Source organism: Molossus molossus, unplaced genomic scaffold, assembly GCF_014108415.1.
Source record: "Molossus molossus isolate mMolMol1 unplaced genomic scaffold, mMolMol1.p scaffold_m16_p_17, whole genome shotgun sequence".
NCBI lineage: Eukaryota > Metazoa > Chordata > Mammalia > Chiroptera > Molossidae > Molossus > Molossus molossus.
The window spans coordinates 20,988,913-21,016,873 of record NW_023425352.1 but is presented as its reverse complement, the minus strand read 5'-3'; the positions used below and the strand labels follow the sequence as shown (position 1 = coordinate 21,016,873).

At 49.5% G+C, this 27,961-nt stretch overlaps 2 protein-coding genes across 2 annotated transcripts; both read right to left on the bottom strand.

The window, feature by feature from the left end:
• Nucleotides 1–685: 685 nt before the first annotated feature.
• Nucleotides 686–3,724, bottom strand: CALHM1 (calcium homeostasis modulator 1). The gene is made up of 2 exons (XM_036264536.1): nt 3,173–3,724; nt 686–1,168 (listed from the first exon to the last, which is right to left on the bottom strand). Exons 1-2 carry the CDS (start codon nt 3,722–3,724, stop codon nt 686–688), a joined length of 1,035 nt encoding a protein of 344 aa, XP_036120429.1.
• Nucleotides 3,725–12,256: 8,532 nt separating this feature from the next.
• On the bottom strand, nt 12,257–18,331 carry CALHM3 (calcium homeostasis modulator 3). Its single transcript, XM_036266001.1, has 3 exons — nt 17,889–18,331; nt 15,718–15,973; nt 12,257–12,748 (listed from the first exon to the last, which is right to left on the bottom strand). Exons 1-3 carry the CDS (start codon nt 18,173–18,175, stop codon nt 12,257–12,259), a joined length of 1,035 nt encoding a protein of 344 aa, XP_036121894.1. The 5' UTR covers nt 18,176–18,331.
• Between the last annotated feature and the right edge of the window lie 9,630 nt (nt 18,332–27,961).

Sequence of the window (27,961 nt, the reverse complement as noted above, 5' to 3'; positions counted from 1 at the left end):
AAAACAAAACAAAACACCTTTTCCTCAGGTGAGGATTAAAAATAAATAAAAAAAATAAGCGAGCAGCCACCATGACAATTGTTGCGTGAACTCCATGGTGACCACACACCCTGGCTCCTCCCTAATGGACCTAGCTTCTGACATCTTTTGTGTCACACCAGGTGAGGCTGGGTGTCGTGTCCTTTCTGCCCACCTCGGTCCAGTCAGCCTCACTCAGGAGACTGGTCAAACATCAGAGGACTGAGCCAGCTGGATGCCCTCTCACTCCTTGAGCCTCGAGTGAACAGAGATCCTAAAAGTCAAGGACAAGTGTGGATGCTGGGGCAAGGATGTCCATGGCACCCTGAGTGGGGATCGTGAACCAGAGATAAAGTGGCCTGGGTGGGGTTGGGGAAGTGGGAGCTTGTCCCCTTCACGCCAGTTTTGAACCTTTTGATTAATACTGTTTGTGATTCCACTGACCACTTCTCCGGGGCCACCTGGGGCAGTGTGACAGCTGGAAGAGTGAGGTCCCCTTCCAGCGCCAAATTTGCAGACTCAAATAGGCAGGTGAATGCCAGGGCACGTGGGTCTGCTCCAGGGTCCTGCTGCTCAGCACTTGCAATCTTCATTTTTTCCATCTGTTTTGGGGGCCTGAGGGGCCATGGACTCAGAACCCCTTCCTGCCTTTTAACCTGGCCACAGCTCACACTTTGCTGAAGTAGGTGGCTACTTCCTTGCGTGGAGGCCGGGGCCCGCCCCCAGGCCAGCCATTCCCCATCAGGGTCTCCTCCTGGCCCAGCTGTAGTGGTGGCTTGCATTTGTGCCAGCTCATGAGCAGCCTGTTCATAGCACCTTGGTTGGTGATGCCTCGGAGCTTCTCCCTGTCCTCCTTGGCACTGTCAGTGATAGCCGGGGCAGCTGAGCTAGCAGGGGCCATGGCCAGCACCCCATGGGTGTGACCCAGCTCCAGGTCATGGTTCATGGCCTCAAAGAACTGCTTGATACAGACCTTGGCGAAGGCCTTGGCATGCTCTGTGCATGTCTCATCGAAGAGCTTGCGCTCAATGTCAATGTAGTGGGACCAGTACTTGCTTTTGAGGAAGGCGGCCTGTGTAAAGCAGGGTCTCACAGAGCGCACGACAAATGCCAGCAGTGTGGTCAGCAGCACGAAGGACCAGCCCAGTGCCTGCAGCGGAGAGAAGAAAGAGTCAGCAGGCACTGCCCTCCGGCCTCCCAAGCCTGCCCACACCCGCCATAGCACTATGTCAGGTCCTTTAGTGAACAAGAGCACCAACGGGGCAAGCGACTTCACCTCTTGGCTTCCATTTACATGTCTGTATAATAGGCATAGACATACCCATTTCATGAAAATGAGATCATGTGAATAAAATGCCCTATGTGTAGGCCTGGCACTCAACACACAGGAGTTAACTAGGCAGACCCTGGAGTTAGGCTGCATGTATTGGATTCTGTCTCCACTATTTACTAGTTGACCAGGAGTAAGGTGACCTCTGTGCCTCAGTTTCCTCACCTATAAAATGGGGCTGGTGATAGCACCTATCTCATAGGATTGTTGTGTCTGGTATATAGTTGTTCAGTATATATAGCAACACCGATCAGGCCTCTTCCTGCAGGAAGTCTTTCTTGATCTCCCCAGGCCAAAGTGACCCTTCCTCCTCTGAGTTCTGTTTCTCTCCATTGGCTCCTAGTATTGACTGCCATTCAGTCACCAGCACTGAATGCCTCATCTCTGTGGGCTCTGAACTGGGCCCTGGGGGTCACAGAGACAAATGGGACAATCACTCAATGTGCTGAAGAGCACTGGACGTTTAGGGGCTGGCTCTGTTCTGCCAATAACTCCCTACGGAGTCAGCTCAGGATGCTCCCCCAAACTGTGCTTCAGGGTCAGCACAGAGAAGCCCTGGCCAGAACAGAAGAGGGTAGGAGAGCAAACCCAATGTCCATAATAGGTCTGGCAGAGCAGACATCAGGTGGGGAGCTTCAGAGCAGATGCTCGTTGGGGGAGGCACCCCCATGCTGTTCCATGAGGAAATGCAAGCCCTGGGGGACTGGATCTCTTGACATTTCAAATTAAGCTGGAAATCTGCTTCATATGTGAAAATTTGTTTTATAGATGATGCCAACTAATTCTAAAATTGAATTTTTCAACCTCTGAAGTTCACATGAATATGTCTATAGGCTAGGCAACTTGTCCTCTGGGAGCCCTTTTAGCTTGTGATGTGATGTTAAGATCAGGTGGAGGGACAGCCCCCCTGAGGCCTGGGATGATGGGACAAGTGTTCACAGGACAGGAGGCACAGGTTGGGAGGGAAGCAGAGACTGGATCGGACACTCAGAGCACGAGATTCACATGAGGTGTCTGGTAGTGAGGCAGGCCTCCAAGAGAGAGTTCTGGGCTGGAGAGGGAGAACCAGGGTGTCTGGCCTTGCCTGAGCAGAGCGTACATGTTTCTCTCTCCCTTGCAGGGCAGGCCCAGCCCCAGCCCCTCCCGACAGCCCCTGGTCCACGGGCCACAAGGGCATGCTGTTCAGGTTGCCCTCCCCACACTGCAGTGACTGCAGGGAGGCCTGAGGGGCTTGGAGGGTGAGTGCCCAGAGGGGCAGAGGACGAGGGAGTGCGGCTGGGGAGGACCTGAGCTCTGGATTTCCCATCACTGGGCCCTCTAATACTGCCTTTCGGGCACATCCCAACAGCGCACCCCCGTCACCCAAGCTTTCCCTTCAGGGGCACCTGGACCCACAGCTCTCACTCCTCAAGCAGAGAGGCACCAGCTGGGGGCATTTGCCAGGGAAATGTACCCAAATGGCTTGGCCAACCCCTGGCCTCACCACTGCCCCCTCCTGGAAGAGGAAAAGCATGCAAATTCCCCCAGGTTTCCAAGCTGGCGCTCAGGATGAAGGATATGGGGCTGGCGGCCCCTGGGTCCGCTCTGGGGACCTCAGGACAGGGCAGAGGCCTGTGGATAGACACTGGCCTTCAGCAGCCCCTGCCCCAGTTGGGAAAATATGCCTCTGCCCCAGGCAGCTCCATCTGAGGGAGGGCCTGTCTGTTGGGAAAACATGACTGTTTCTGAAAAAGCTCCATTTTGAGAGGTGAGGGAACTGGGCCCTTGAAGAGAGACCCAGGTCTGTGCAGGGAGACCCAGCCCAGGGCCACCTGTCCCCCTCACCTGGGAGATGCAGCGCAGGTAGCGCACAGCCACCTCGCGGGCCAGCAGCCCGTCGCCGTCGTAGATCTCCGGGCAGGGCACCCGGGCCAGCAGGCGTGTGAGCTCGGACGGGGAAAGGCTGAGTGCCAGACTGCTGTTGCCCAGCACAGTCACGGGCACAGCGGTGCAGAAGGCGCAGAGGAAGCACTTGCCATCAAGCAGTGTGACGGCCACCCAGACGACGGGCGCGATAAGGGCACGCTGGGCCATGGAGCAGAACATGTAGCGAAGCACGGCAGGGTCCTTGGCCCGGCGGCCTGGAGGCCGCTTCCACTCCTCAGCCAGCATGGACACATTGTTGTTCAGGACCAGGCCGAGCAGAAAGAGAACCATGGGCGGTGCCAGCAGGATGCCAGCGCTGTAGGCTGCATTGTAGCCGGGCAGGCAGGGGCAGTTGAAATCGAAGGCTGAATATATCTGGGCACTGGCCAGGGCCATGATGCCGCAGATGCCGTTCATGAAGGACTCCTGGTTGGACTGCAGGAACTGGAAGACCATCCGGAATTTGTCCATCGCGCCCCCCACGGAGCCTGGTGGCCTCCTCTCCCCTCACTGCGGCCTCGAGGATGGGCCCTGTAGCCCACTGTGCCCACTGGGTACCTACCTCATGGCTGAGATGGGCAGAGCTCAGGGCAGTGGCCGAGGTCACTGTCTCTTTGAGAAACCGTCTGGTCAGGTGCTAGCTGAGAGGCACACGGTGGCCAATCCTGTGGGTGTAGCCAGGGTTCTGCCCCTCCCCTCCCAGGCCTCTCTACAGCCACCTCCAGCACAGAGAAACCACCAGGGCCACACCTGATGGGGACCAGTTCTCTGTGGGTGTGCAAGGCGGGCAAGGAGGTGCAAACACAGGCTGGAAAGACGCTGTCTCCAGCAGGGTTGGCGTTTGGGACAATCCAGGGCTGCTGCAGAGGGCTCCTAAGAAGGGTGTCACCCTCCTCCTGCCCTTCCCATTGGGTCTTTCCTCCATGCTGTATCAAGGTCCATCCGTTCAGACAATGATGGTATGATGATGTAGTGATGGATGACAGTGGTGGCTATGATGGGGGTGATGATGGTGGTGGTGATGGTGCTGATGGAGTAATGGTGTTGTTGATGCTGGTAGTGATAGTGGTGGTGCTGGTAATGGCAGTGTTGGTGTTGGGGATGGTACTCATGGATGGCAGAGATGGCAGTGATGGTGGCAGTGATGAAGGTGACGGTGGTGAGAGCTGTATGACAGTCATGGTAGTAGTGATTTTTCTCACAACGGGAATGGCAGTGGTGGTGGTGGTGACAGCAGTAATGACAGTGTTAGTAATGACAGGTCACAGTGGGATGGCGGTGGTGGTGGTGGAGATAGTGCTAAAGTGGCATGGCACAGGGTAAAAAGCCCTGAATTTGGAGCCTGAGCATTGAAATCTGAGAGGTTGCTGGGTCCCCTGTCTACTGGGCATGGAGCTTTTGTGTCTGGTTTTCTATGTCTCTGTGGGTGTCTGTGTGTTTGTAGATTATGGATGAAAAATCCTTTCCTGGCTCTGCCTCCTATTTCTACTCCCCCAGATTAAAAGATAAAGGGGTGAGGTGGTGGGGTTTCATGCCTGGAGCTCAGGCCTCCAGAGTGTCTGTGGGAACCAGGCCAGGGCCCCATCTATCAAAATGGGGAGGAGCTTAAAGGGCTCCCTTTGATACCCACCTGTTCTCCCAGAAGAGCAGGTCAGACCCAGCTCCAACTAGATGGCTCCTGTCTGGGGTGAGAGGGTGGGGCGTGGGCTGCTGCAGAGCAAGAGCCTAGACAGGGTGGCGCCACAGGGCCCACAGATCTGTGTGTCCGTGTGTGCTCACTGTGGCTTTGGGCCTCGGTGTCTGTGTGTCTGCAGGTGGTCTGTGTGTCTCCGTGTGACCAAGAACTTGCACTGCCCGGGCCTTCCCTGTGTCAGGCCCTATGCCTGCACTTTGCATGCATCACATCATGTAATCCTCATTCAACCCTGTGGAACAGGTGCATTATCCCCATTTTCCAGAGGTGGGACTGAGGCTCAGAGAGGTGAGTTACTAGCTCAAGTTTACACAGCTTATAGGTGGAGGAATGGGATTTGAACCCAGGCTAGGTGGGAGTGCAGGGTGGGAAAGTGTTTTTATGGCCTTTCTCTTCCAGTGGAATCAGTTTCTCCTTAACTACTAATCTGGGTGGAAAAGTTAGTGCCACAGATAGGATCCAGGTGGAGAAGGATATTTTCAGCCCTCAGGCTGGGCCTGTGGCAAATGGAGCGCCTAGGCTGGTGGCCTCTGGAGGACCCTTGTTGGGAGCTCCTGAGGGGGCACCCACAGGTGGAGAGCAGGATGAGGGAGATCCAGACAAAGAAATATTGCAAAGTTGATGCGCATGGCTGACAAGGGGTCTGAGTGGCAGCAGAGCTTGGCATAGTCCCAGGTGGGGAGTGGGGAGCTGGGGTGGTGCAGGAGCCCAGGAGCCCAGGAGGAGCATGGCTCCAGGGAGCCACTGGAATCTCTGTCTTGTCTAGTGGACACTGTTTGTAGCCAACGTGCCCTTTAAGTAGTGCCCAAGCATGCTGCACCGTGCCTGCTCCAACCACATATACACTCTCCGCAAAATCCAACTTCAATGTTATTTTTAAAAAATTCTTCACCCAAGGATATGTTTTTATTGATTTTTAGAGAGAAAGAAAGGGAGAGAGAGAGAAACATCGATCAGTTGCCGCCCGTATGCACCCTGCTGGGGATTGAACCCGCAACCTGGGTATGTTCCCTGACCTGGAATTGAACCCGCAACCTTTTGGTGTACAGGATGATACTCCAACCAACTGATCCACCTGGCCAGGGCTCAATGTTATTTTAAAATGCTTGATATGAAATAGTTTGATTGGATTCTAAACCTATTATTCTCATTATTACAAGATTGTTGGTTACAGTTATTGAAAGTAAGGACGAGTGCTGGTTTATATACCATTCAGACTGTTGCGAACTTTCCAATTGTTGTAAAAATTAGTTTAAAATTGATCACCTACTTGGGCCAAGTTTTCTGTGGGTGGTATTTATCAAACATATGAAGAGATCATTATTAAAAAGCATTGAAGGGGTGGGTGGTAGGTGAAGATGGTCAAAAGATACACACTCTCAGTTATGAAATACTTGTCTTGGGTTGTAGTGGACAGCATGGTGACTACAGTTAACACATTGTTGATCAGCAATTTTACACAGAGGTTCTCTCATGTCACCGGCTATTTATTCTTAATTGCGTATGAAAGTGAAACAATCTAAATAAACTTTAGTATACTTTATTTATACATAATATATTTAAATGAAACTTTGTACACATCTTCTACATATTATATTTTATATTATATATTTTAGTAATTTTTTTGGTGTGGTACACTGTATAGCAATCACCTTTTGAAACATACACTTTACACGTTCTAGTTGGATTTTTTTGTACCAGTGACTGTTTTTTCTAAAACATGGTCTTTTAGTTGCCCTGAAAGCCTTAAAGGTGAATCAGAGTGAAGAGCTCTTTTAGAAGGACCAGAAGTGTTAGGTTCTGAGCTGCATGCATTTGAACCAGCAGATACCCTTTCCCTAGCTACTTCAAGAATATAGAACCGTGTGCTGTTTCACAAACTTCGACCCTCAGGGCAAAGAGTCATAAACACAATAATCCTATATTACCCTGAGTTTCAAAAATTGAAATAGCTAATGCAAGTGCAAACACGAGTTAACTCGTGAGCGGTCAACAATTAATAATACTGTATTGTATATTTGAAAGTAGCAAGAGAGTAAATCTTATAAGTTCTCATCATAAGAAAAAAAAATGTGTAACTATGGGAGGCGAAGGATGTTGACTAGACTTATTGTGGTGATCATTTTACTATATAAACATATATCAAATCATTATGCTGTACACCTGAAACATAATATTATATGTCAGTTTTATCTCAATTATTAAAAAAGAGCCTTGAATAGTACCTGCCTGTGGTCATTTCAAAATTGAATGTTAAATAGTTGTGCTCACTGAAGTAAGCTCAAGTTCCTCATTTTAAGAAATCTAGGCCCTGGCCAGGTAGCTCAGTTAGTTAAAGCATTGTCCCGAGATGCCAAGGTTTCAGGTTTGATCCCTGGTCAGGGCACATATAAGAATGAATCAGTGAATGAATCAATAATTGGAATAACAAATTGATATCTCTCTCTCTCTCTCAAAAAAAAGAAGAAAAAGAAGAAGGAGAAAGAAGAGGAGGAAGAAGAGGAGAAAAAGAGAAGATGTAGGAGAAGGAGGAGGGGGAGGAGGAGGAGGAGGAGTCTGGGAGACTTCATTTGGATGTTTTATACCAAGTCCATATTTAATATCTTTCCTAATACTTCACACTACATCTTTCTTATAATTCTATAAGATAAAGAATCTTAATAATTTTTCCACTGGGCTCTATATAGATGTTTCCAAATTCCCTCCCTTTGCCCTGGTGTCATGTGTCTCAATCAATGTTTCAAAGCACCGGGATGAAGGTTAGAAACCTCAGCCTCTGCTGGATGAGGCCCAGGCACAGGTGCCCCGTGAGGGAGGGGTGGGGTGGCCTCTTGAGCAGCAGCTGAGGTGAGAGCTGTGTCAGTGACCACAGAAGGGACACAAGGCTGCAAATCCACTTCAAGGCCCTGCCATTAGTTCAGTGTTTCTTTCAGTGAACAGTCGACTTTCTTCTTAGCAAGAAGCCATGTCACAGAGTGAACAGGAGCAACCTACTCAAGGACCTGATTCATGTCCCTACCCTGACACATATTAACCAGGGACTTTGGGCAAGTAACTGAACCTCTGGGTGCCACCATCTTCGCATGGTGAAATGAGAATAACAGAGCTACCTGTCAGGTTGTCGTGAGGATTCAGTGAGTTCAGCGCAGTGCCGGGCCCACAGTGAGCTGTCCGTGAATGACTTCTACAGCCTTGTAATGGTAAAATTATCATCTCTACACCTGAGCTGTAGTAGTGCACTTTGAAAATGTGTTAGTTTCCTATTGCTGCTGTAAAAAATCACCACAACCTAGTGGTTTAAGACAACACAGATTTATTCTCTTATAGTTCCAGGGGTTGGGAGCCTGAGGTGGGTCTCAATGGGTTAAGAATCAAGGAGTTGACAGCTGCCTTCCTTCTGGAAGCTCCAGAGGAGAATCCATTTCCCGCTCCTAGAAGACACCCACATCTCCTGGCTTGTGGCCCCGCATCACCTCTGCTTCCACCGTCACATCTCCTCTGACTCTGACCCTCCTGCCTCTCTCCTATAAAGACACTAGTGATTACATGGGGCATTTGTGTCTTCTCCACCTCTCCCCAGAGCGTGACTGGGTGCAGAGGGAAAGCAGGATGTCACGACCCTACTCTAACTTTTAGAAGCGTTGACAGCAAGCAAACCCACAGCCGCCATGTGGGATGTGCACTGGGCCCTTTGCCTCCTGCCCTCAGGAGTGCTGTCCTGGCACCCACCCTAGTGCTGGAGGAGTTAAGTGTCATGAAAAGCAGCATGCAAAGGGGGCCTCTGGGGAGCGGGTAATGGCCCTTTAGGAAAATGTCCCATTTGCATAGTGTGTGGTGCTCCGGGGGAACTGCTCTCAACCAGCAGCTGGAGGAGCTCCCAGAGAAGGGCAGAGGAAGAGGCAGCCGCATCAAGGAGATGTGGCTGCCAAGGCAGCTCAAGTACAGTCAGGCTGTGTTACCAGGGGTATTAGGTCTTCACCTATGGAGGATTTAGTGCTATTCTCTTCTGCATCAGCCAAACTATATTGGAGGCTGTATACTGTGGCAAAAACAACAGTGCTCACCAAATATTCCATGTGATTCCTTATAATTTTCAGGCCTTATTCCAGGTAAATTGGGGCCACGGGACTGAGTTCTGGCATAGACCCCACCACCACTACCTCTTACCACTGTCCCTGCTCTTTCTCTTCCTTGCCACATGAACCCTGGACACCCTCGTCATAGGTGCCGCTATGCTCCACCCATTCCCATCAACACTCACCTCTACCTTCCCAAGGCTGCTGTGGCACCCTGCAGGCATTTGGCCCAAGGCCAGCTGGAGGTGCCACAGTTGATGCCTCAACCAGGGACAGTTGGATTGTAACAACCCTCCACCTTTCTCCCTCCTGGGCTGGGATGCCTTGGGGATGTGGACTCAGAGTTGCCCTTAGCAGTGACTGGCTGGCTCTGCACCCTCTCCTGCCTTTCGTCCCTTCCCAGTGTGACCTCCCCTGTTCCTGCCCAGGGCCTCCTGGGAGCCACTGTCACATAAACGTCCACTCTCACTCACTTCCCTGTCTCAGGATCTGGGGAATGCCATGTGTTCTGATGGTGACACCCCAAGATGGGGGAGCGCCCGCCAGCTGGGTCCCCAAGTGACCAGAGGAGCCTTCCTCCCCCACCTCCCTCCCTGTTTACCTGCCTCAGACTCTGCCTGAGTGATACAGCTTTGCTGTTTAAGGCACTGACATTTTGGTCTTGATTTAGATTCAGGTCTAACCTGACTAGTATGGGATGGGCTGCTCCCTGTGTGTTAACAAATTTAATGCAGAACACTTATAAACAAGAGCCACTGAGTCCGTCCTGCCTCTTAAATGCCTCTATTCTGCTGCTTCTCTCCATCTCCACCCCAATCCAGGCTCCATCAACTCTGGCCTGCCTTCTGCAGTTCACACTGGCCCCTTCACATGCCACTCTGGGCAGCGGCCACTGTGATCTTTTCAAAGTGAACGTTTGATTAAATTACTACATACATAATGTCGCTCAATGGCTGAAGTTTAAAAGCCTTATCAGGGCCTGTACGGCTGTGCGAGAGTGGTTTCCTCCTAATGTCTGCTCTCTAGCTCACTTGCCAGCTTTCACTTCCTCAAGCAGGATAAACTCCTTCATATCATTATACCTTTTACTTAGGTTTATAATGATTTCTGTACCCATCACTATCTATTAGACAGCAAGTTCTTTGGTGGCAGGCTTTATCATCTGTGTATTCTCTCTTCCCTGTTCCCTGGTACAGGGTGGTCTATGCAGTAGGTACTCTGTAAGTGCACAGCATAAGAAGGCAAGAGTATTGAGGACAGTCACTGGCTTTTTACTGGTCCAGATGCTGCATATTTGCTATCCAAAGTGAGGTCCCTGAGCCTTCTTTCCCCAGGATGAGATCTCACCAGTGCTGAGGTGGCCATCTCTAAGCTCTCCCCCCTCCCTCCCTACCCAATCCCTGCTAGCACTTTGCCTAAATATTGCCCCACCCCAGTGCCATTTCTGATATTTGCATGGTCTGACCACAGCAGGGAGGTTGAGGGAGGCTGAGCTGCAGGGATTTTCTGGTCCTACAAGGTCCCTTGGCAAGAGCTCAGGAAAGCAGATACGGCTAGCCTGATATGGAGGGAGCTGGGTTCTAGGGGGGCATCCAGAGACCCCTGGACTACCCCTAGGCCCTGAGGACTAGAAAAGCATGGGTCTGCATCATTTGTGCTGATGAAGGCAACAGTGGGAATGTGCATGTGCGTGTGTGTGTGTGTGTGTGTGTGCATGTGTGCATGTGTGTGGTGAGTGAGTCATTAGGGAGGAGCAGGGGCCCAGAGGAGCTCACAGGCTACATCTCCCCCAACACTTCCTGTTAGGGCCACCAGACATTTGAGTGGCAGGTTGTTTTCAGCAAGATCTAACTCTGGTGTTTCAAGGGTTTTCAACTCAGAGCCAGACCCCACATCTACATTGGCCCGGAGTTTCTTAAACACTGGAACTTACCAAGTCATCTTATTCAATGTGGAGATGTCTAGGTCTGCCCCTACCCTGATTTGCAGATCTGGTCCTTACACCACACACCAGGGAAAACCCTCACCAGGGTGCCAGCTCTTTGTTGAGGGCAGTGGATAGATAGCCCTGGAAATGCCTGAGGAAGGAGACAGCCTTACAAAGAGTGCTGAGCTCAAGTGTCAGGACGCATGTGATGAGTGGAGAGGTGAAAGAGGAAGCTTCAGCTAATTGAAGGCTAGCAGAAAAGCTGGGCTGAGAAAGGAGCTGCATCTCATAAGGGGGTGCACCTTGAAGGGGGCTGCACAAGGCAGGGCTGCTAGAAACAGAATTGGTGGGGCTTGGGAAGTTGGGAGCTGGAAGGGTCAGTCCTCTTGATATTTAAAAAGAAAAAATCCCGCCAACAGGAAAATATAAAATTATTCATGTGCAGTAGCCAGTAGGAGGCAGTAATCATCCCCTTCAAGAGCAACTCAACAAGCAGAGGTTGCTAGAGCTCCCTCAGAGAACCCTGGCGGAAGTGGCAGGAAACCCAACCAGAGCACAGAAAGCAAATACACAAAATGAAACTATCTAGAGGGCTGACTAATGCGGTAGGTAGTTCAGAAGGGGCTCCGGAGCCAGACTTCCTGCGATCAAATTTCAGCTCTTACATGGGTGACCTTCAGGTAACCTCTGTAAGCCTCAGTTTTCTCTTCTAAAAAGTGGGGTGAATAATCATTCTACTGCATTAGGTGATCATGAGCATAAAATGAGATAACATACAGGGGTGGGCAAACGTAGGTTTACAGTTGTTCGTATGGAAATAATACAAGTAACACAATAATTAATAAATGAATAATACAAGAATAAACTCACAACTGTAACTCTACTCTGCCCACTCTTGTATGTAAAGAAGTTAGAACAATGCCTGGCACATAGTAAGCGCCATAGAAACATGTGTTGTTGTTATTACTTAGAATCTGAACATCTAGGACCCAGAACCCAAGGCAGATTTATTTAGACTCAGGATCAGCAGTTTCACCTGGGAGTCTGTTAGAACTGCAGTCTCGGGCCCATCTGGCTGCACAGAATCGGAATTTGCATTTCACAAAAGCCCAGCTGAATGGTGAGCGCCTTCAAGTTTGTGAAGCACTGCATTAGAACACAGGGGCGGCCACACCCAGAAACCAGGCCACTGTGAGGCTATTTTGGGGAACAAGTGTGAGGCTGCCCTGCCTTGGGGTTCCCACAGCCTAGAAAGCCCCGACCCTGGTCAGCACTGACACTTCATGTGGGGACACTGCGAAGGTACTCTACACATCAGTGTGCTGGGACAGCCTGGTACCCGGGGCCGCCGTTGGGGCGCGGTGGCTGAGGCCATGCTCCCCGAGCCAGGGGGACCGCGGGAGGTTGAGGGGCGGTTTGCTTGAGTACCAGGTGCTCAGGAGAAGGTTCACCTGCTCCCGGCTGGAGACGGCGCGCAGATGGGCCTTCCCACTGCCGCCGTCCACGCCCTCGGTGGGCTCTGACATCTTAGGGGGCTCGGCGGCCCTGCCTGCGGAGTCCCGCCGCAGCCCGCGCACCTGCATCTCGCTCTGCATGCTGGCGAAGAAGTGCAGCACGCAGCGGTGCGCGAAGTCCCGCGCGTGCTCACAGCACGTCTCGTCGAAGAGCTTCTGTTCCAAGTCCACGTAGTTGCTCCAGTATCTGCGCTGCAGGAAGACTGTCTGGTCAAAGCAGGGCCTCAGGCAGCGGGCCAGGAAGGCCACGACGATCAGCAGCAGGGTGATACTCCAGCCGATGGCCTAGGGTGGGGAGAATGAGGTTAGGTGCGGGCGGGGCACACCGCTGTACGGGGTTGCAGGCACGTTGCAGGCCAGGGTGTTCCAGTCTCTCCCTTTATTTATCTCTTCCATCCTTTCTCCGATCTATTTATCTTCCTGTTTAGTCATCCATCCTACTAAACACCTCCATCCATCCTCCCTTCCATTCATTCTTTCATCCTTGCATCCATTCATCTACCCAGCTATGTCTCCACCCGACCATTCAGTCAATCCATTCTCTCATCTGACTATGTATCTACCATATTCCTATCCAGACATCCTCCCAACCATCTTTCTATCTGTCAGTCACTCATCCTTCTATCTAGCCATCTATCCTCCCATCTACTCATGTTCTGATGCTGTCATCCTTCCCTCATTTATCTACCCAACTATTCATGCACCCATCGTTTATCCTCCCAACCTTTCATCTGGAGACCAGAATATATGGGAAACCCCAAAATATGCCTCTTCGACTTAAAATTATTTTGAGCTGAAGACAATTAAAAAGAAGCAAACATAGAAAGATACTGTCTCTATTTTTCTCTTCTCTGCCTAAAGGCAAGATATAAATTTTCCTTGTACTGGCCCTGGCCAGTTTGGCTCAGCGGTTAGAGCGTCGACCTGCGGTCCGGAGAGACCCGGGTTCGGTTCCCGCTAAGGGCACGTACTTCGGTTGCAGTTTGTCCCCGGCCCTGGTTGGTCGTGCGGGTGGCAGCCACTCGATGTGTCCCTTCACGTCGATGTTTCTCTCTCTCTCTCCCTTCCTCTCTCTCCCTCCCACTCTATCTGTACAAAAAAGGGAAAAATATCCTCGGGTGAGGATAAAAAAAAATAAAATAAAATAAATAAATAAATAAATAAATTTTCCTTGTACTGGAGACAGACTCTTATCAGCCCAGAGACAGCACCAGAGGAATGTGCAAACGAGCCTTACTCTATTAGTAAGAAGTGAGAAACTCCAGGTTTCCTCTCAGGTTTCCTTCCCACAGTTTCTGCCCTTGGAAGCCTAAAACTGCTTTCCTTTGTCCTGTCATTTCTCTACAAAGGTATTACTCTTTGTTGAAGATGCTATATAAGCCAGAATTCTAAGCCACCACTTTGAGTTACTCTTTGATTTATGTTTCTCCTGCATGATGTGTATTGCATGTGTTAATAAATTGGTTTTATTTTGTTAATGGTTTTGTTTTTGTTGTTGTTTGTTAGCATCTCAGTGGAAAACCTTAAGATAGGAAGAGATAAAGTTTAGTCTTCCTTACACTCCCATCCATCATCCTTTCATTTTTATTCAGTCCTCCATCTATCCTCACATATATTTATCCATTCTGTCTACGCCTGCATCTATCCTATATTTGGGGGGGGGGGCACTGGGGACACAATCTTTTCTCTCAAAGAGCTCATACTTAAGTGGAAGAAACAATTAATAGGTGATGTCTGGCTATGTGCCAGGGAGTCATGGGAATTTACCCAACCTGAACTTGAGGGCTCAGGCAACAGTGAGGTTTAGGCTGAGACCTGAAGGATTAGTAACATTTGTATAGGATAGAAAAAGGGAACAGTGTTCCAGGCCAAGAGTAAGAAACAACTGGAAGTAGTTCTCTAAGGCAGAATCCACATCTGGCTGACTCCTTCCCTCCTCTCTGCTCACCCACAGCTATAGTCTCTTCAAGGCCTCGCTGAAGACCAGAGCAACTGTGTGGACCTGGAACAGAGAATTCACTCCTTTAACACAGACACATTTGAATCCTTATCATTTGTAGATGTGATTTACAATGTCTCATTTGGCCTCTCACAGACTCCTCTCCACTTACCAATTTAAGATACCTGTGTGAGTATTTTACATTCTAGGAGTGTTAAATGTGCCTGATAAACTTATAGCTGAGTCAGGACTCAAACCTCGGTCTGATTGAAAATTCCACACTCTTTCCAATGAACTAGTGAAGCCTAAACTTTAGGCCCACAGGGACCATCAAGGTGAAGGAGACAAAATCTCCCTTTATTTTGCAGGAGAAACTGAGGCCCAGGGAGAGAGCGACATGGCCAAGGTCACGGTCTGAACCCTAATCAAGTGTGTCCTGACCACTGGTCCTCTCTACACCGCACCACAGACCTGCATTAGCCACCAGCCTCTCTCAGCTCCACAATGGACTGGGGTCATGTTTTTATTCTCTGTGGCCCCAGTGATACTCTGCATGTATAGGTTCATGTCAATACTTTTTGGAGGACACAGCCCAGCCTGGGGCTGTGGGAGTGGTGGTGGTGGAATCTAGAGTCTGGGCTGGGAATGGGGCTGGGGTTAGTTCCCAGGATAATGGAGTTGATACCCTCTGGGGAGCCAGGCATCTGGGGAGAACCTGCACTGTAGAGAGGTGGGTAAGAGGGCTAGGAATTACAATGTGTATTCAGATCCCTGCCCTGCCTCTTCCAAGCTGTGTGACTTTGGCCTAGTGAACTAAACTCTCAGAGCCTGTTTCCTCATCTGTAAAATGGGATGGTAACAACTGTACCTACTTCATGGGGTTGTTCTGAGAATTAAATGAAAGAATGCATATGAAGTACTCAACACAGTTCCTGACACATAAGTGCTCAATAAAAGGTAATTAGTATTATTTCTGAGGGGGTGGGAAGAATGTGTGTATGGGGTAGACAGAGCAGTATATCTCCAGTGCTTTCTGCCATCCAACCTCCTGAGGATGGGCCTAGCTGACTCCAGGAGGATATGGGTACCTTGTCTCTGTCCTGGGGTGAGTCAGCATTGATGACCAAGTACCCACTTCCTAAGGCCCAACACTTTCCTGCACATGAGCCATGTTCCTGATCCCCTTGGGGACCACCTGCTCCCTGGTTATGTCTCCAGCAGTGGGGAGGGGCTGCAGGAAATAATTTGTACCTCCTCAGCCCTCAGAACGAATGCGGAATATTTGGTAGGGTTGGGAGAGGACCTTTCAAATTACCTGTGACAGACACCGCAGGTAGCGAGACACTGCTTTTCGAGCAGGGCTGTCCCTGACCAGCTCATCCTCCTTGCAGGGCACCTTGGCCAGGAAGAGCTGAACTTGACTGGGGGTCATGTTGGCAAAGTCCAGAAACTTCTCAGGGTCCACAGAGCTGCTGAAGGCACACACGAAACACTTCCCATCAAGGAGGGCCAGCAGGATCCAGAGAAGGGGGGCAGCCAGTGCTCTCTGCAGCACAGAGAAGCACATATACCTGGGGGCAGAGGAAAGGGTGGTGGTGAGGTGGGTCACAAAGGGCAGCTGGAATTCAGCTGAAACAGGAAGGCTACAGGAGAGATGCACAGATGGACGTCCCAGGAGGGCTGGGAAATACTATCCATAGTTACATCAAAGGAATGGTTGAAGCTTCCACTGCAGGAGTTTCAGCAACAGAGGGCAAGGAGGAAGGAGGGCTGAGGGCCCTGGGAGTTTCAGGACTGCAACATTGGGGAGCTGGTGTTCTTCCTGCTCTGGGCCTTGTAGCAGACTCTGCAGGTGCCCTGTTCAGCCAGACACCTACAGCTTTGGCAGATAGTTCCTATTCATGTTGAGGCCTGAGGACCTCCCACCTCAACCACCTCAACTACTTGTGTGGCTCTGCCTGAGGGCTTTGGAGGAGTCTCTGCCTGAGCGTTAGGCTGCAAGCAATAGAAAGTTCACAACCCCCAAATCACCTTCAACCCAAGAGGGATAGGGTCTAGTGGATAAATACCCTATCTTCCTAGACCCTCGGTGAAACATTTCTGAGGTGTGTCTTACCCACTCTTTTAGGGGGTCCCCAGAAGGACAGAACCCCAATTGCCCACTCATTATCACGTTCTTCCCAGAGCCTGCTTTTGAGGGGATCCCAAATGAAGACAGCCCTGCCCAATAACCCTCCCAGATGTAGCATCTCAAATACCTCCCCGGTATCCAGGGAGCCCACCCTCTGACTGTCCCTAGGTACTCCCCTTGACCTACTCCACCCCTCTCGTGGCCTGCATTGGGTGTTGGTCACAGGACGGGAGCCCAGTGGAGTTGCAATCACTGGCTCTCAAAGAAAAAGGTCAAGGGCACACCCAGTGCATGTGACCCTCCCTTGTGTGGCTGGATGACGGGGAGCACAGAGCCCCTGAGGAACATGAAACAGAGGCTGCGTGTGCACAGGATGCAGATGTTTCTAACTTGCACTGTAGCAAACGTAAAATAGTGCATGGTGTGTGAGTGCGTGCGTGCGTGCGTGTGCGTGTGTGTGTGTGTGCATGGCCTGCCCAGCGGTGAATTACAAATACACTGTAGGCAGGGGCAGCTCCAGCATTTTCTATGGGGGCAATCCGGTTAGAAAGAGGAACTGAGGACTTCTCATGAAGTTACCTTACATACACTTGAAGACACCTCAGTTGTCCATATCAAAGCATAGGGTGAGCCCTGGCCGGTTTGGCTCAGCGGTTAAAGCGTCAGCCTTCGGTCCCGAGAGACCCGGGTTCGGTTCCCGCTAAGGGCATGTACGTCGGTTGTAGTTTGTCCCCGGCCCTGGTTGGTCGTGCGGGTGGCAGCCACTCGATGTGTCCCTTTCACGTCGATGTTTCTCTCTCTCTCTCTCTTCCTCTCTCTCCCTCCCACTCTATCTGAGCAGAAAATAAAAAAAATGTCCTCGGTTGAGGATAAAAAAAATATGTTTAAAAAAAAAAAAAAAAAGCATAGGGTGAAAGAGGAGATCATGAGTGGGTGAAAACCCACCAAGCCCCTCCTGCCACTGCCCACAGGTCTGGAGCACTTAGATGTTTTGTTCAAAACACTAAGGGAAGCAGAGTGAACTGTGCTTCTTCCTACCTGTGGGAGCTCAGCCAAGTTACTTAACTTCTCTGTGCCTCAGGTCTCTCATCCTGAAAAATGGATCCTACGTAGGAGCAGATCCATGGCCCGGGTGAGAATTCAGAGGCCGTGTGCACACAGCACTTGGCACAGAGCATGGTGCCCAGTCAGTGTTCAGTGTTGACCTGGGAGCAATGCGAATAGCTGTGCAGGTGGGGGGCCCTGACAATGCCCACCAGGGAAGGTCAGAGTTTGGGGTGCTCCTGGCAGTGCCAATGCAGGTGTGGGCGGGGCCTGACAATGCCCACAGGCCTCTGGGTGGTATGGGACCGCACCTGATGATGCCTGGGTCCTTCCTCCGGTGGCCCTCGGGCCGGTGCCACTCCTCAACCATCACCGTGGACTGCCGGTTGGCAAGGAGGCCGCAGAGGAAAAGGGCGAGGGGCGGCATGAGCAGCAGGCCCAGGCCGTAGAGGGTGTTGTAGCGTGCCAGGCAGGGGCAGTTGAAGTCGAAGGAGGAGTACAGCTTGACAGTGACCACGGCCAACAGCAGGCAGATGCCGTTCATCACAGACTCTGAGCTGGACTGGAAGTGCTGGAAGAGCATGCGGAACTTATCCATGGCTCCGGCCTGGTGGGTGGGCGGCGTGGGTGGGGGCAGTGAGGCTTCAGCCGCCTTCCTAGACAATGCTGGGGTTGAGTCCCGCTCCCAGGAGGCTCTTCTCTTCCAAGAGCCTGGGGGACAAGGAGGAGGTGGTAACCAGCCCCCAGCCCTGGGGTCCAGCTCTCCAATGCTCTACCAATTGGATTGCACCCAGTGTCACTCCCCTCCTCTCTGGGTAATGAGTCACTGCTCTGTGACCAGCCAGCCCAAAGCAACTCTAGGCAAATGTGCTCTGCCCTGTCACTCCATCCCTCCCAGCCCATTCCTTCCTCTCTTCAGGGTGTGGATACTGAGGCCTGACAGCTGGCGAGGTATCCCATGGGGAACAGGCAAATTCTGGGTGTAGGAAGGCCAAGACGCTGATAGCGCCAATTCTATTTCCTGGTCTTGTTGAAAACATGACTTGATTCAGCGGAGCCCGAGGAGAGTTCCTACTGGCTTTCACACTGAAGGAGCTGGGCTTCCTTGCCTTGCCTGGTTTCCTGGAAGAGAAAACCCGAGAAGAGCTTATACCATGTTTCTGCATTTGTAATGAAAGGCCTTGAACAGGGAAGGCCTTCCAGGCAGAGGGTCCCCCACAGCAAAGGCGCGGAGGTGAGAAGTGGTCCGTGTGGCCAGTGGTTTGGGTTTGCTGGAATGTAGTGGCAGACAGACAGTGGGTGGCAGGAGAGGGGGCTGGAAGGTCAGTGGGTGCTGGCAACCCTCGGCTCCGTTTTATTCCGCTGCTCTCTAGGTCGGGTTTCCCTAACGCACAGCTTCCTCCACCTCACTCCTCTGCTCAGGTGTGACCGTGGCTCCCTCAGCCTCCTTAGCCTGGCATTCGGGGCCCTCCTAACTGTACCCAGATGTGTCTTCCCACCTCCACTGAAAACCTGTGTCTCTTCTTCCCACCTGCTCTTCAAGAGACAGCTCCAACGCAGCCCTGTCGCCAAGCCACCCTGGAGACCTCAGCTCTGTGGGGGCCTTGATCAACTGTTGGCCCTGGGACAGGCCCCCTCAGCCTATCAGTAATCTTTCCTAGTACAGGGACATGGACCTTTTTGTTCTCTGCAACATCCAGTGTAGTGCTAAACACTTAGCAAGTGACAGCAAGTGTTTGCTCTTTGCGATGTTGGTGTCAGATCCCACCTCTAGCTCTGTCCTCCCTCTTGACCTGTCCTTGTGAGTCCTGTCTGCTCCTAGGAAGCAAATGAGTGGAGTGTAGGTCCTGCCCTTAACTTTTCTGTCTGTCTCTCATTCTGTCCCTCTTTCTGTCTCTAACGACCTTTCTGTGCGTGTGCACATGCAGATCTAACTCATTGTCCCTCCGCGCGTGTTTCTGAGTCCTTCCGTGTGTTCCTATCTGTGTGTGTGTTGCTACCTCTTCCTGTCTTCCTACATTTCCCTCCTTCTCCCCTGCTTCCCACCCTATAGCATCCCTGTCATTCTGTCCCTAAGGCCTGACATTGGCTGCCTGGCTTGGGGAGAGGAGAAGAGGCATCCACCTGAGTCCCTGGGTCTCTCCTAGAGTCACAGATCAGAGGGCCTTGGGCCTGGAGCATGAGGGTAGGTGAGGTATCCAGGCCCCAACCATGAAGGCTCTTTCTCAATCTTCACCCCTCTGGCTTCCTCACTGCCAGCTCAGGGCTGAGATAAGAACCTCAGGGACTGGGGTGGCCTTGACCCCACTGACCCCTACCCCATCCAGCCTTGACCAACTGGCATCCTGGACTCCAAGCGATGGTTTTAGTTAAGTGTATCAGCACAGTGGTCTTTTCCTCAGACCCTGGCTCCTCACGGTCATGACTGTAACTTCTCCTCAAAGCTCTAGAGCAGTGAGGACAGTCCTTCTGACTCCTCCCTGTCCTCAGAGGCTCAGCTCTAACCTGCTACCTCTGCGAAGTTCACCAGGACCACTGCATCTGCACTGACTACCTTTGTTTCCATATTCTCAAATGACTTGTGGAAAATGGAATGTCTCCATTTTCCCCCCAGTTAAACACACCATTATATGAAATTTTAAATAGAGAACATGAAAGTACCCCCATCAGAGCAATCTCCAGAGAGTCTCCTGTTACTGCAAGGATATGTGTCCTTCCACATTTTTCCAGGGCCCACAAAGACACGTGGCAGCTGGCCTGCCTGGCATTCCTTGGGAGAATTGTTAACCACTGTTAACGAACCACCTGGTGCCCAGGGGAGAGGCAGCTCAGGTCACCTGTGTGACTTTTTATTGGAGGCATATCTGTTCCTTCTCTTCACACTCATCACACAGCTCTCTCATTGTGTCTCAGTTTCAGCTTCTCTGAGGATGACAGCCCAGCTGTTTGAGGGACCCCTGGGACCTGCAAAATAAATTTGGAGTAGGTCACATAGCCTGTATTTTAAGCCAGACCCTTCCAAATATGTCCTGCAAACTTCATAACTATCTGTGCAGGTACTACCTCTGATGAGGTAGCAACAGAGAGAAATCTGTCTGCTGTATACCTTTGTATTTTACCTAATTAGTGTGTTAGTCTGGGTCCTACAAGACAGGATTCCCTGCGTCACAGAAAATGAGTAGGGAGCCGGAGAAGGGGGAGAGCCATCACAGGCATGAAGGATTCTCCTTCTGTGCCTTGGTCACCTGCTGGACTGCTGCCAGGAGGGAGCTGTCCTGGCCCAAGGCCATGCTTCTCAACCCTGAACCACAGGGCTGAGCCCGAGCAGAGAGGGCAGAGAGAACAGGGCTGGGACGGTCTGAGCACCTCTCTCTCATTCTCATCTCTGGGGAGTCTCCAGAAAAGAACAAACACTGCTCTGGGGAGAACAGCACAGGAAATTGGGACAAGGTGTCTCCCCAGCCGACCTGTTCACAGCTCCAGCCTCTGACAGGTGAGACAGAGCTCCCAGGTCAGTCTGAGGTCCTGGGCCCGGTAAGCGGTGGTGAGCTGTGTGACTGCACTGGCCCTTGCTGGGTCTTTACTGGAAAACACTCAAACAACAAAAAAGGCAAGAAGGAGCCCACCACAACTTAAAGAAATACCTCAGAGTGAGGGGGTGGCTTCACATAAAAAAAAAAGAAAAAATCTGTATTTTCTAAATTGTCTACTTTTATAACAATAATTTTTTAAAAATTCCCAGTAAAAACCATAAACTATTTTTTACTGGAAACACTCAGATTAAGGAACAAAGTAAAAGGGGAGGGGATTGCATTTGCTGCCTGAGCCCTGGACCAGCTGAACCAGGAGAGGCAGAAAAGGAGAACCCTGGCCAGGTAGCTCAGATGGTCAGCGTATGGTCTCTATACACCGAGGTTGCAGGTTTGATCCCTGGTCAGGGCAAATACAAGAGTCAACCAATGAATGCATAAATAAGTGGAACAATAACTTGATGTGTTTTTTCCCTCTCCCTCTTCTTCTCTATCTAAAACCAATTTTTAAAGATTAAAAAAAAAATAAAGAAGAAAAACTTGTTGTACTTGTGTGTGTGTAAAGATATTACATTGTAGATCCACTGCGTGATATTACCTGAAGCCAGAGTTCCTCAACCCTCTTCTCCACCCTAGGGGTCTGCAGCTATGTCCTTGAGGGATCTTTTAAGTCTGGGGAAATTTTTAAAACTTACATTTTATATTAATGATGACAAATCTGTTTTTTTTAATTTTTTAAAATGTTTGTATTGAGTTTTTTAGAGAAAGAGAGGAAGGGGGAGAGAGGTAGAAACATAGATGTGAGAGAGATACATAGATCAGCTGCCTCCTGCACACCCCCCACTGGGGATGAGCCCGAAACCCAGGCTTACGCCCTGATGGGGCATCAAACAGGGACTTCTCAGTCCATAGGACACCGCTCAATCCACTGAGCCACATCCACTGGGCCCATGACAAATCTTTTTAGCAGTTTTACACATGTATCAGGAAGCAATGGGAAGATCTTTATAAAATAGGTCCTTGTTGTCTTTTCTTTTTTAATTAATTTATTTTTATTTTCTAGGAGGAAGAGGAGGGTTGGACCCGCCGCCGCCGTCCGTGTCTCCGCGGCGGCCGCAGCCGAAGCGCTGCTCACAGTCCATCGCCTTGGCGATGAGCGTGGCAACCCCCGACGGGGGTCCCCGCGCGGAAGGGCTGCGGGGGCGCTGGGCCCTGGGCGCGCGGGTAGCGGGCTGCGGGCTGCGGGCCGCGGGCCCCCCTTCCCCCCCTCCCCCCCCCCGCCGGCGCGGCTCTTTGTTTATTTTAAATGTTTATATTAATTTATTTTTGTTACACATGTTTCTCCCCTCCCCCCCATTGACACCCGGTCTTTGTTTTCTTTTTCTCAAATTGGGGTATTATAGATATATATACTTGGGGATCTAGATTGTTTACCCTTGAAAAGGAGTCTGGTTATTACACTGGCTTTACCATGCTTGTTCCTGTGAAGAGGGTTTTTTAGGACGGGGAGCCCCCTACTGGAGAAAACCAGAGTATCTGATGTGTGGGCGGGGTGGGTGTGATGTACATGTATTTCTGGGTGCACATGTGGTATGGATGTATGTAGGATGTGTATAAGTTGTGTCTTCAGAGATACAGGTATGAGTGTGTCTCTTCTTTCTCTATAGTGAGTACACTCTCCCCTGAGGTTTCTCTTTCTCTCTCTCTTTTTCTTTCTAAAGGAAGACACTGGATGCGTGTCCCACTTCTCTCTCAGGACTGGGAGGCTTTTGTTCTCTGTGTCCAGCAGGGCAGCGGTGGCCTCCCATCTCTGAGAGACTTGACTCTCCTCTATCTTGATGACAGAGGCCTCTGCAGGATCCGTGTGACAGGCCTCTCCGGTCTGTCTCTGGGAGACCTGGGGGAAAGCAACGTGGCACTTAAGTGGATTCCACTCTGGTGACTAGATAGAGCCATGTGGCCCCTAAAGGACCGGAGAAAGGATGACAATGAAAGGGAGGTCACCTAACAAATGACACTGGAACAGTTGGCTAACCATTTGGGAAAATCTCAAACTGACTCTACCACATTCTCTGTACCAAAGTAAGTTCCGAATGACTCAAAGACTTTAACATAAAAATTAAAATCATAAAAATTCTACAAGAAAATATAGGTGAGGGACGGGGAGGAGGTTGTCGATGGGAGAAAAAAGAGGGACATCTCTAATAAAAATAATAAAAAAGAAAATATAGGTGAACTTATTCATAATCAGAAGCTAGGGAAGGCCTTTGTGAACAGAGCACACAAGTCAGTAGCTATGAAGGAGAAGGTAGATAAAGTAGGCTTCAACTTCTGTGGGAAGAAAGCAAATGAACAAAGTAAAAATAACAAACTGGAAATAGGTATTGCCATGCACATGCCACACAAAGGCCTATTTTCCTTAATTTGTAGAAGGAACATAGAAGTCAATAAAAAAGATGACTACTCCTAGAGAAAAATGGCCAAAGGATATCAACAGGTTATTTACAGAAAAGAAAGACAAGTGGCCCCAAATCCTGCAAAGATTCTAATTTTCATTCATAATTCAGTGCAATCTTAAAATCCAGGTGCCTTTTTAAACTCACCAAGTGTTATAAACTAAAAGGTTGACCCTGGTTAGTGTGGCTAGTTTGTTGAGTGTTGTCTGGTGCACCAGGAGGTTGTAAGTTCAATTCCTGGTCAAGAGCAAATGCCCAGGTTGCAGGCATGATCCCCAGTAGGGGGCGTGCAGGAGGCAGTTATTCGACCTTGCACTTTCACATTGATGGTTCTCTCTCACTTTCCGTTCCTCTCTTTAGAAACGAAAAAACTATTCTTAAAAATAAAATAAAATAAAATAAAATAAAACAAAACAAAAATAAAAATAAAACAAAAATAAAAGATTGGTAATACCCAGTGTCAATGAGGTGTTGGGGAACATCCACTTTCATACACTGATGGTAAGTGTACAAATTTGTAGGGTTTTTCTAGGACAATTTGACCATATATATATATATTTAATCCTCACCCAAGAACATTTTTGCATTTATCCTCAGATAGAGAGGGAGGAAGAGAGAGAGAAACATCGATGTGAGAGAGACACATTGAGTGGGTGCCACCCACATGACCCCAATCGGGGCGGGGACAAACTGCAACCGAGGTATGTGCCCTTAGCAGGAACCGAACCTGGGACTCTCTGGTTCGCAGGCCGACAATCCAACTGCTGAGCCAAACTGGCCAGGGCTAGCAATATATTTAAAAGTTTAAACATACGTGTCCTTTGACCTAATAATTACCTAGCTCTGAATTGGCCCTATGGGTAGATATGCAGAAGTAGCTGAGATAAACAAACAAGGATGTTCATTATAGCTTTGTTTTGATGGCAATAAAATGGAAAACAACCTACATTTCATCAAAAGGGGATTGCTTACATAAATATGGCACTGACATAAAATGAGATCTATAAAGCCACTAGAAGAACGAGAAACTCTGTGTTCATATGAGAAAACCTCTAGATTTTGATAAATTAGGAAGGCACAATTTAGTACACATAAATATGTAAAACTTTTAGTGTTATGCATATACTTTTCCCTTGTAGGACACACAGGAAATGTAGACAGTTACTGCCATTGTGAGGTTGGGCAGGGGGACTTTTATTTTCTTTCCATTTTCTACCTTTCTGTGTTGATTGACTTTTCAAGCAATGTGTACATATGAATTTTACTTTCAAAAGATCAACAAAGGTTATCTGAGCAGTGAATTTATGAATTTAAAAAATACATTTCTATATATAAATAGATACATGAGATTAAGATATTAAAATATTAAAAGAAGATTAAGCCCTGGCTGGTTTGGCTCAGTAGTTGGAGCATTGGCCCATGGACCAAAGAGTCGCGGGTTTGATTCTGGCCAAAGTGGCACGTACCTCAGTTGCGGTTTGTCCCCCACGTGGGAGGCAGGCAATCCATGTGTCTCTCTCACATCAATGTTTCTCTCTCTCTCTCTCTTCCTCTCTTTCTCCCTCCCTCCCTCCCTCCTTCCCTCCCACTCTATCTGAAGATAAATGGGAAAATATCCTCAGGTGAGGATTAAAAAAAAAAGGAAGATTAAAATATTATGACTTACAAAAATAAAGTGACCAAATTCAACCCTGAACATTCTTCTACACTTTGATTTTGGTCTTCACCCCATAGGTTACAGAATGTGGAACAATTTTCTTGATTCATAATACATTCCTAACTCCTTTCTCAGAAGAAGGAAGAGACAAGCCTGGTTTTATAATATTAGTTTCTTTTTTTTTTTTTTTAAACATAACTAACAAGCTACAAACATGGATTTTCTGACTAAACTGAAATGAAGTGGTTTCCAGACCCTGCTGAGGGGGGTTGTTTGTGTTGGTGTGGAGCACTGGATGTTGGGCAAAAACAGGTGAGCTGTTCTGGGAGGAGGAGCACCCGTCTAGCTGGATTTTCTGAATTCCACTTCTACTCCATAAATGCCAAAGTCAGAATGGCTCCAGGGTCCCCTCTGCCCAGTGGCCTACGTGCAGCAACTCATGCGAGTGGTGGAGTAGAGGTGATGGTGGAGGAGAGCTGGGCTGCTGTGGCAAGTCCCGCTCTGAGGGTAACCGCGTGTTCAGAAGGGCAATCTAGACCACACATCCTCAAGCTCTGTCCACAGAGAAACAGATATCCACTGGGTATCCGCAGAGGGGCTGGTGCTGGGCACACAGGTGCTCACATCCGGTATAGATGCAGACAGCGGAGCATCTCAGTGTGAACTGGAGGGTTCGGCAGAGGACCTCAACTTGGCTTAAGTTTGGGGAGATTCTTCCTCAGTCCCAGGAGAATCTCTGTTGGTGGGTTTGACCTTCTTCGGTCTAGCCACAGTGGTGGGGAGGACTCCTCTGGAGATGCACTTTCAGGATGAGACATGAGAAGGTGGCCTCTGGGAAGCAAATATACCCAGAAGGTAACATCTGGGTGGCTGAAGAGTGGGGCTGATTTCCTCAACGACAAATTTTCTTTGCAGCGAAGTTGTCAATGGAAGCTATAAGGATATGTTTTCCCCAAATGCTCTTCCGTTTTGAAAGAGGAAAAGAGCAACCTAGGAACATTCTAAAGGTGTTTTGATTTACTTGAAGGTTCCCCCAACAAGTTTGCCAGAAACAGAGGTGATTTTAGTGGAGCTCTAGCGCTGCCTAGTGGTGGCTAGAGAGAAATTGAGATGGAGGGGAGGGGAGGGGAGAGGAGGGGAGGGACTGGGGACCCACCATGGGCTGGGAAAAAACTTTCCACAAGCTACCCTCACTGGGAAGAGAGGCCTCCCAAGGCGCCTTTGGGTGAAGGTCGGACCAAGAGAGTGCTTCTGGGGCCTCTCTTGGAAAAGGTGGATAGAAGTGAGACATTACCCTGCCAGCAGGAACGGAAACGTCTGTTTCCTATTCTGGGTCTGGGGATGACAGGCATTTGAAGTGACTGAAGGATAGTGGCTCTGGCTGGGTACCTCCTATCTGTCTTTCAACTTTTGCCATGAAGGAGTTTTAAATTTTTATGGAGTCATATTTATCATACTTTTCCTTTATGATTCTCTGGTCTTTGTAACATTCTTAGAAAGGCTTTCTTGTCCAGTAGAGGTCATTTAAAACATCTATGAGAGAAAAGGGATGTCGGGGTATTACCACCACTTTCAGCATTCTTCTTTCTTTTTTGTTAATTCTCATCTCAGCATTTTTTTTCCATTGATTTTTACAGAGAGTGGAGGGGGGTGCTGGTAAAGAGAGAGAGAGAGGGAGAAACATCGTTATGTCTGATGTGAGAGAGACACATCGATTGATTGCCCTTGATCAGGAATCAAATCCAATGGCCCGTGGAGTGACCCACATGGGCCTGGGCTCAGCATTCTTCTTTGATTTCAGTTTTGTTATTTGAAATCTAGTTCATGTTCACTAGTGACTGTGTGCTCCCTGGCTAACTTCCAGAGAGCTGAGCCGAAGTGCCTGGGCATCTTGAGGATCTGCCAGGGAGGAGGGGCTGGTTCAGGAACCCAGTGAGGACACCTTGCCTGCGGCAGGTGTCTTCCTCAGCCTGGGCACTTGCAGGACTCATGCTGGGGCAGGCACACTATTGCAGGGATCTGGTCCAGACCATCCTAGAACTGTACCTCACTGCTTTACTTGTCAGCTCCCAGGCAAGTGTCTTTGCTTCCCTGAGCCTCGGGGTTTTCTTTTTTCTTTTTTTAATTTTATCCTCACCTGAGGACATTTTTCCATTTTTTGTTCAGATAGAGTGGGAGGGAGAGAGAGGAAGAGAGAGAGAGAGAAACATCAACGTGAGAGAGACACATCGAGTGGTTGCCACCCACACGACTCCAACCGGGGCCGGGACAAACTGCAGCTGAGGTACGTGCCCTCAGCGGGAACCGAACCCGGGTCTCTCAGGACCGCAGGCTGACGCTCTAACCGCTGAGCCAAACCAGCCAAGGCCTCAGGGTTTTCATTTGTAAAATGGAGGTGATGATAATAATAATAAAATAATAACAATAATAGTACCTACCTCACAGAGTTCTTATCAGGCTTAAATGAATTAATACAGATGAAATATTTAGACCAAGGCCTGGTATATATAATTAAGTGCTCCATAAACATCACCTGTCACAGTGATTGCCAACAGCCGGCAGGAAGGAAGGATGAATAGGACTGTGAAACTACTCTGATACCACCGTGGAGGATACATGCCATTATACATTTGTCCAAACCCATAGATTGCACACCACCAAACGTGAACCCTAATGTAAACTATGGACTCTGGGTGATATTGTCAATGTTGGTTCATCAGCTGTAACAAATGTACCACTCT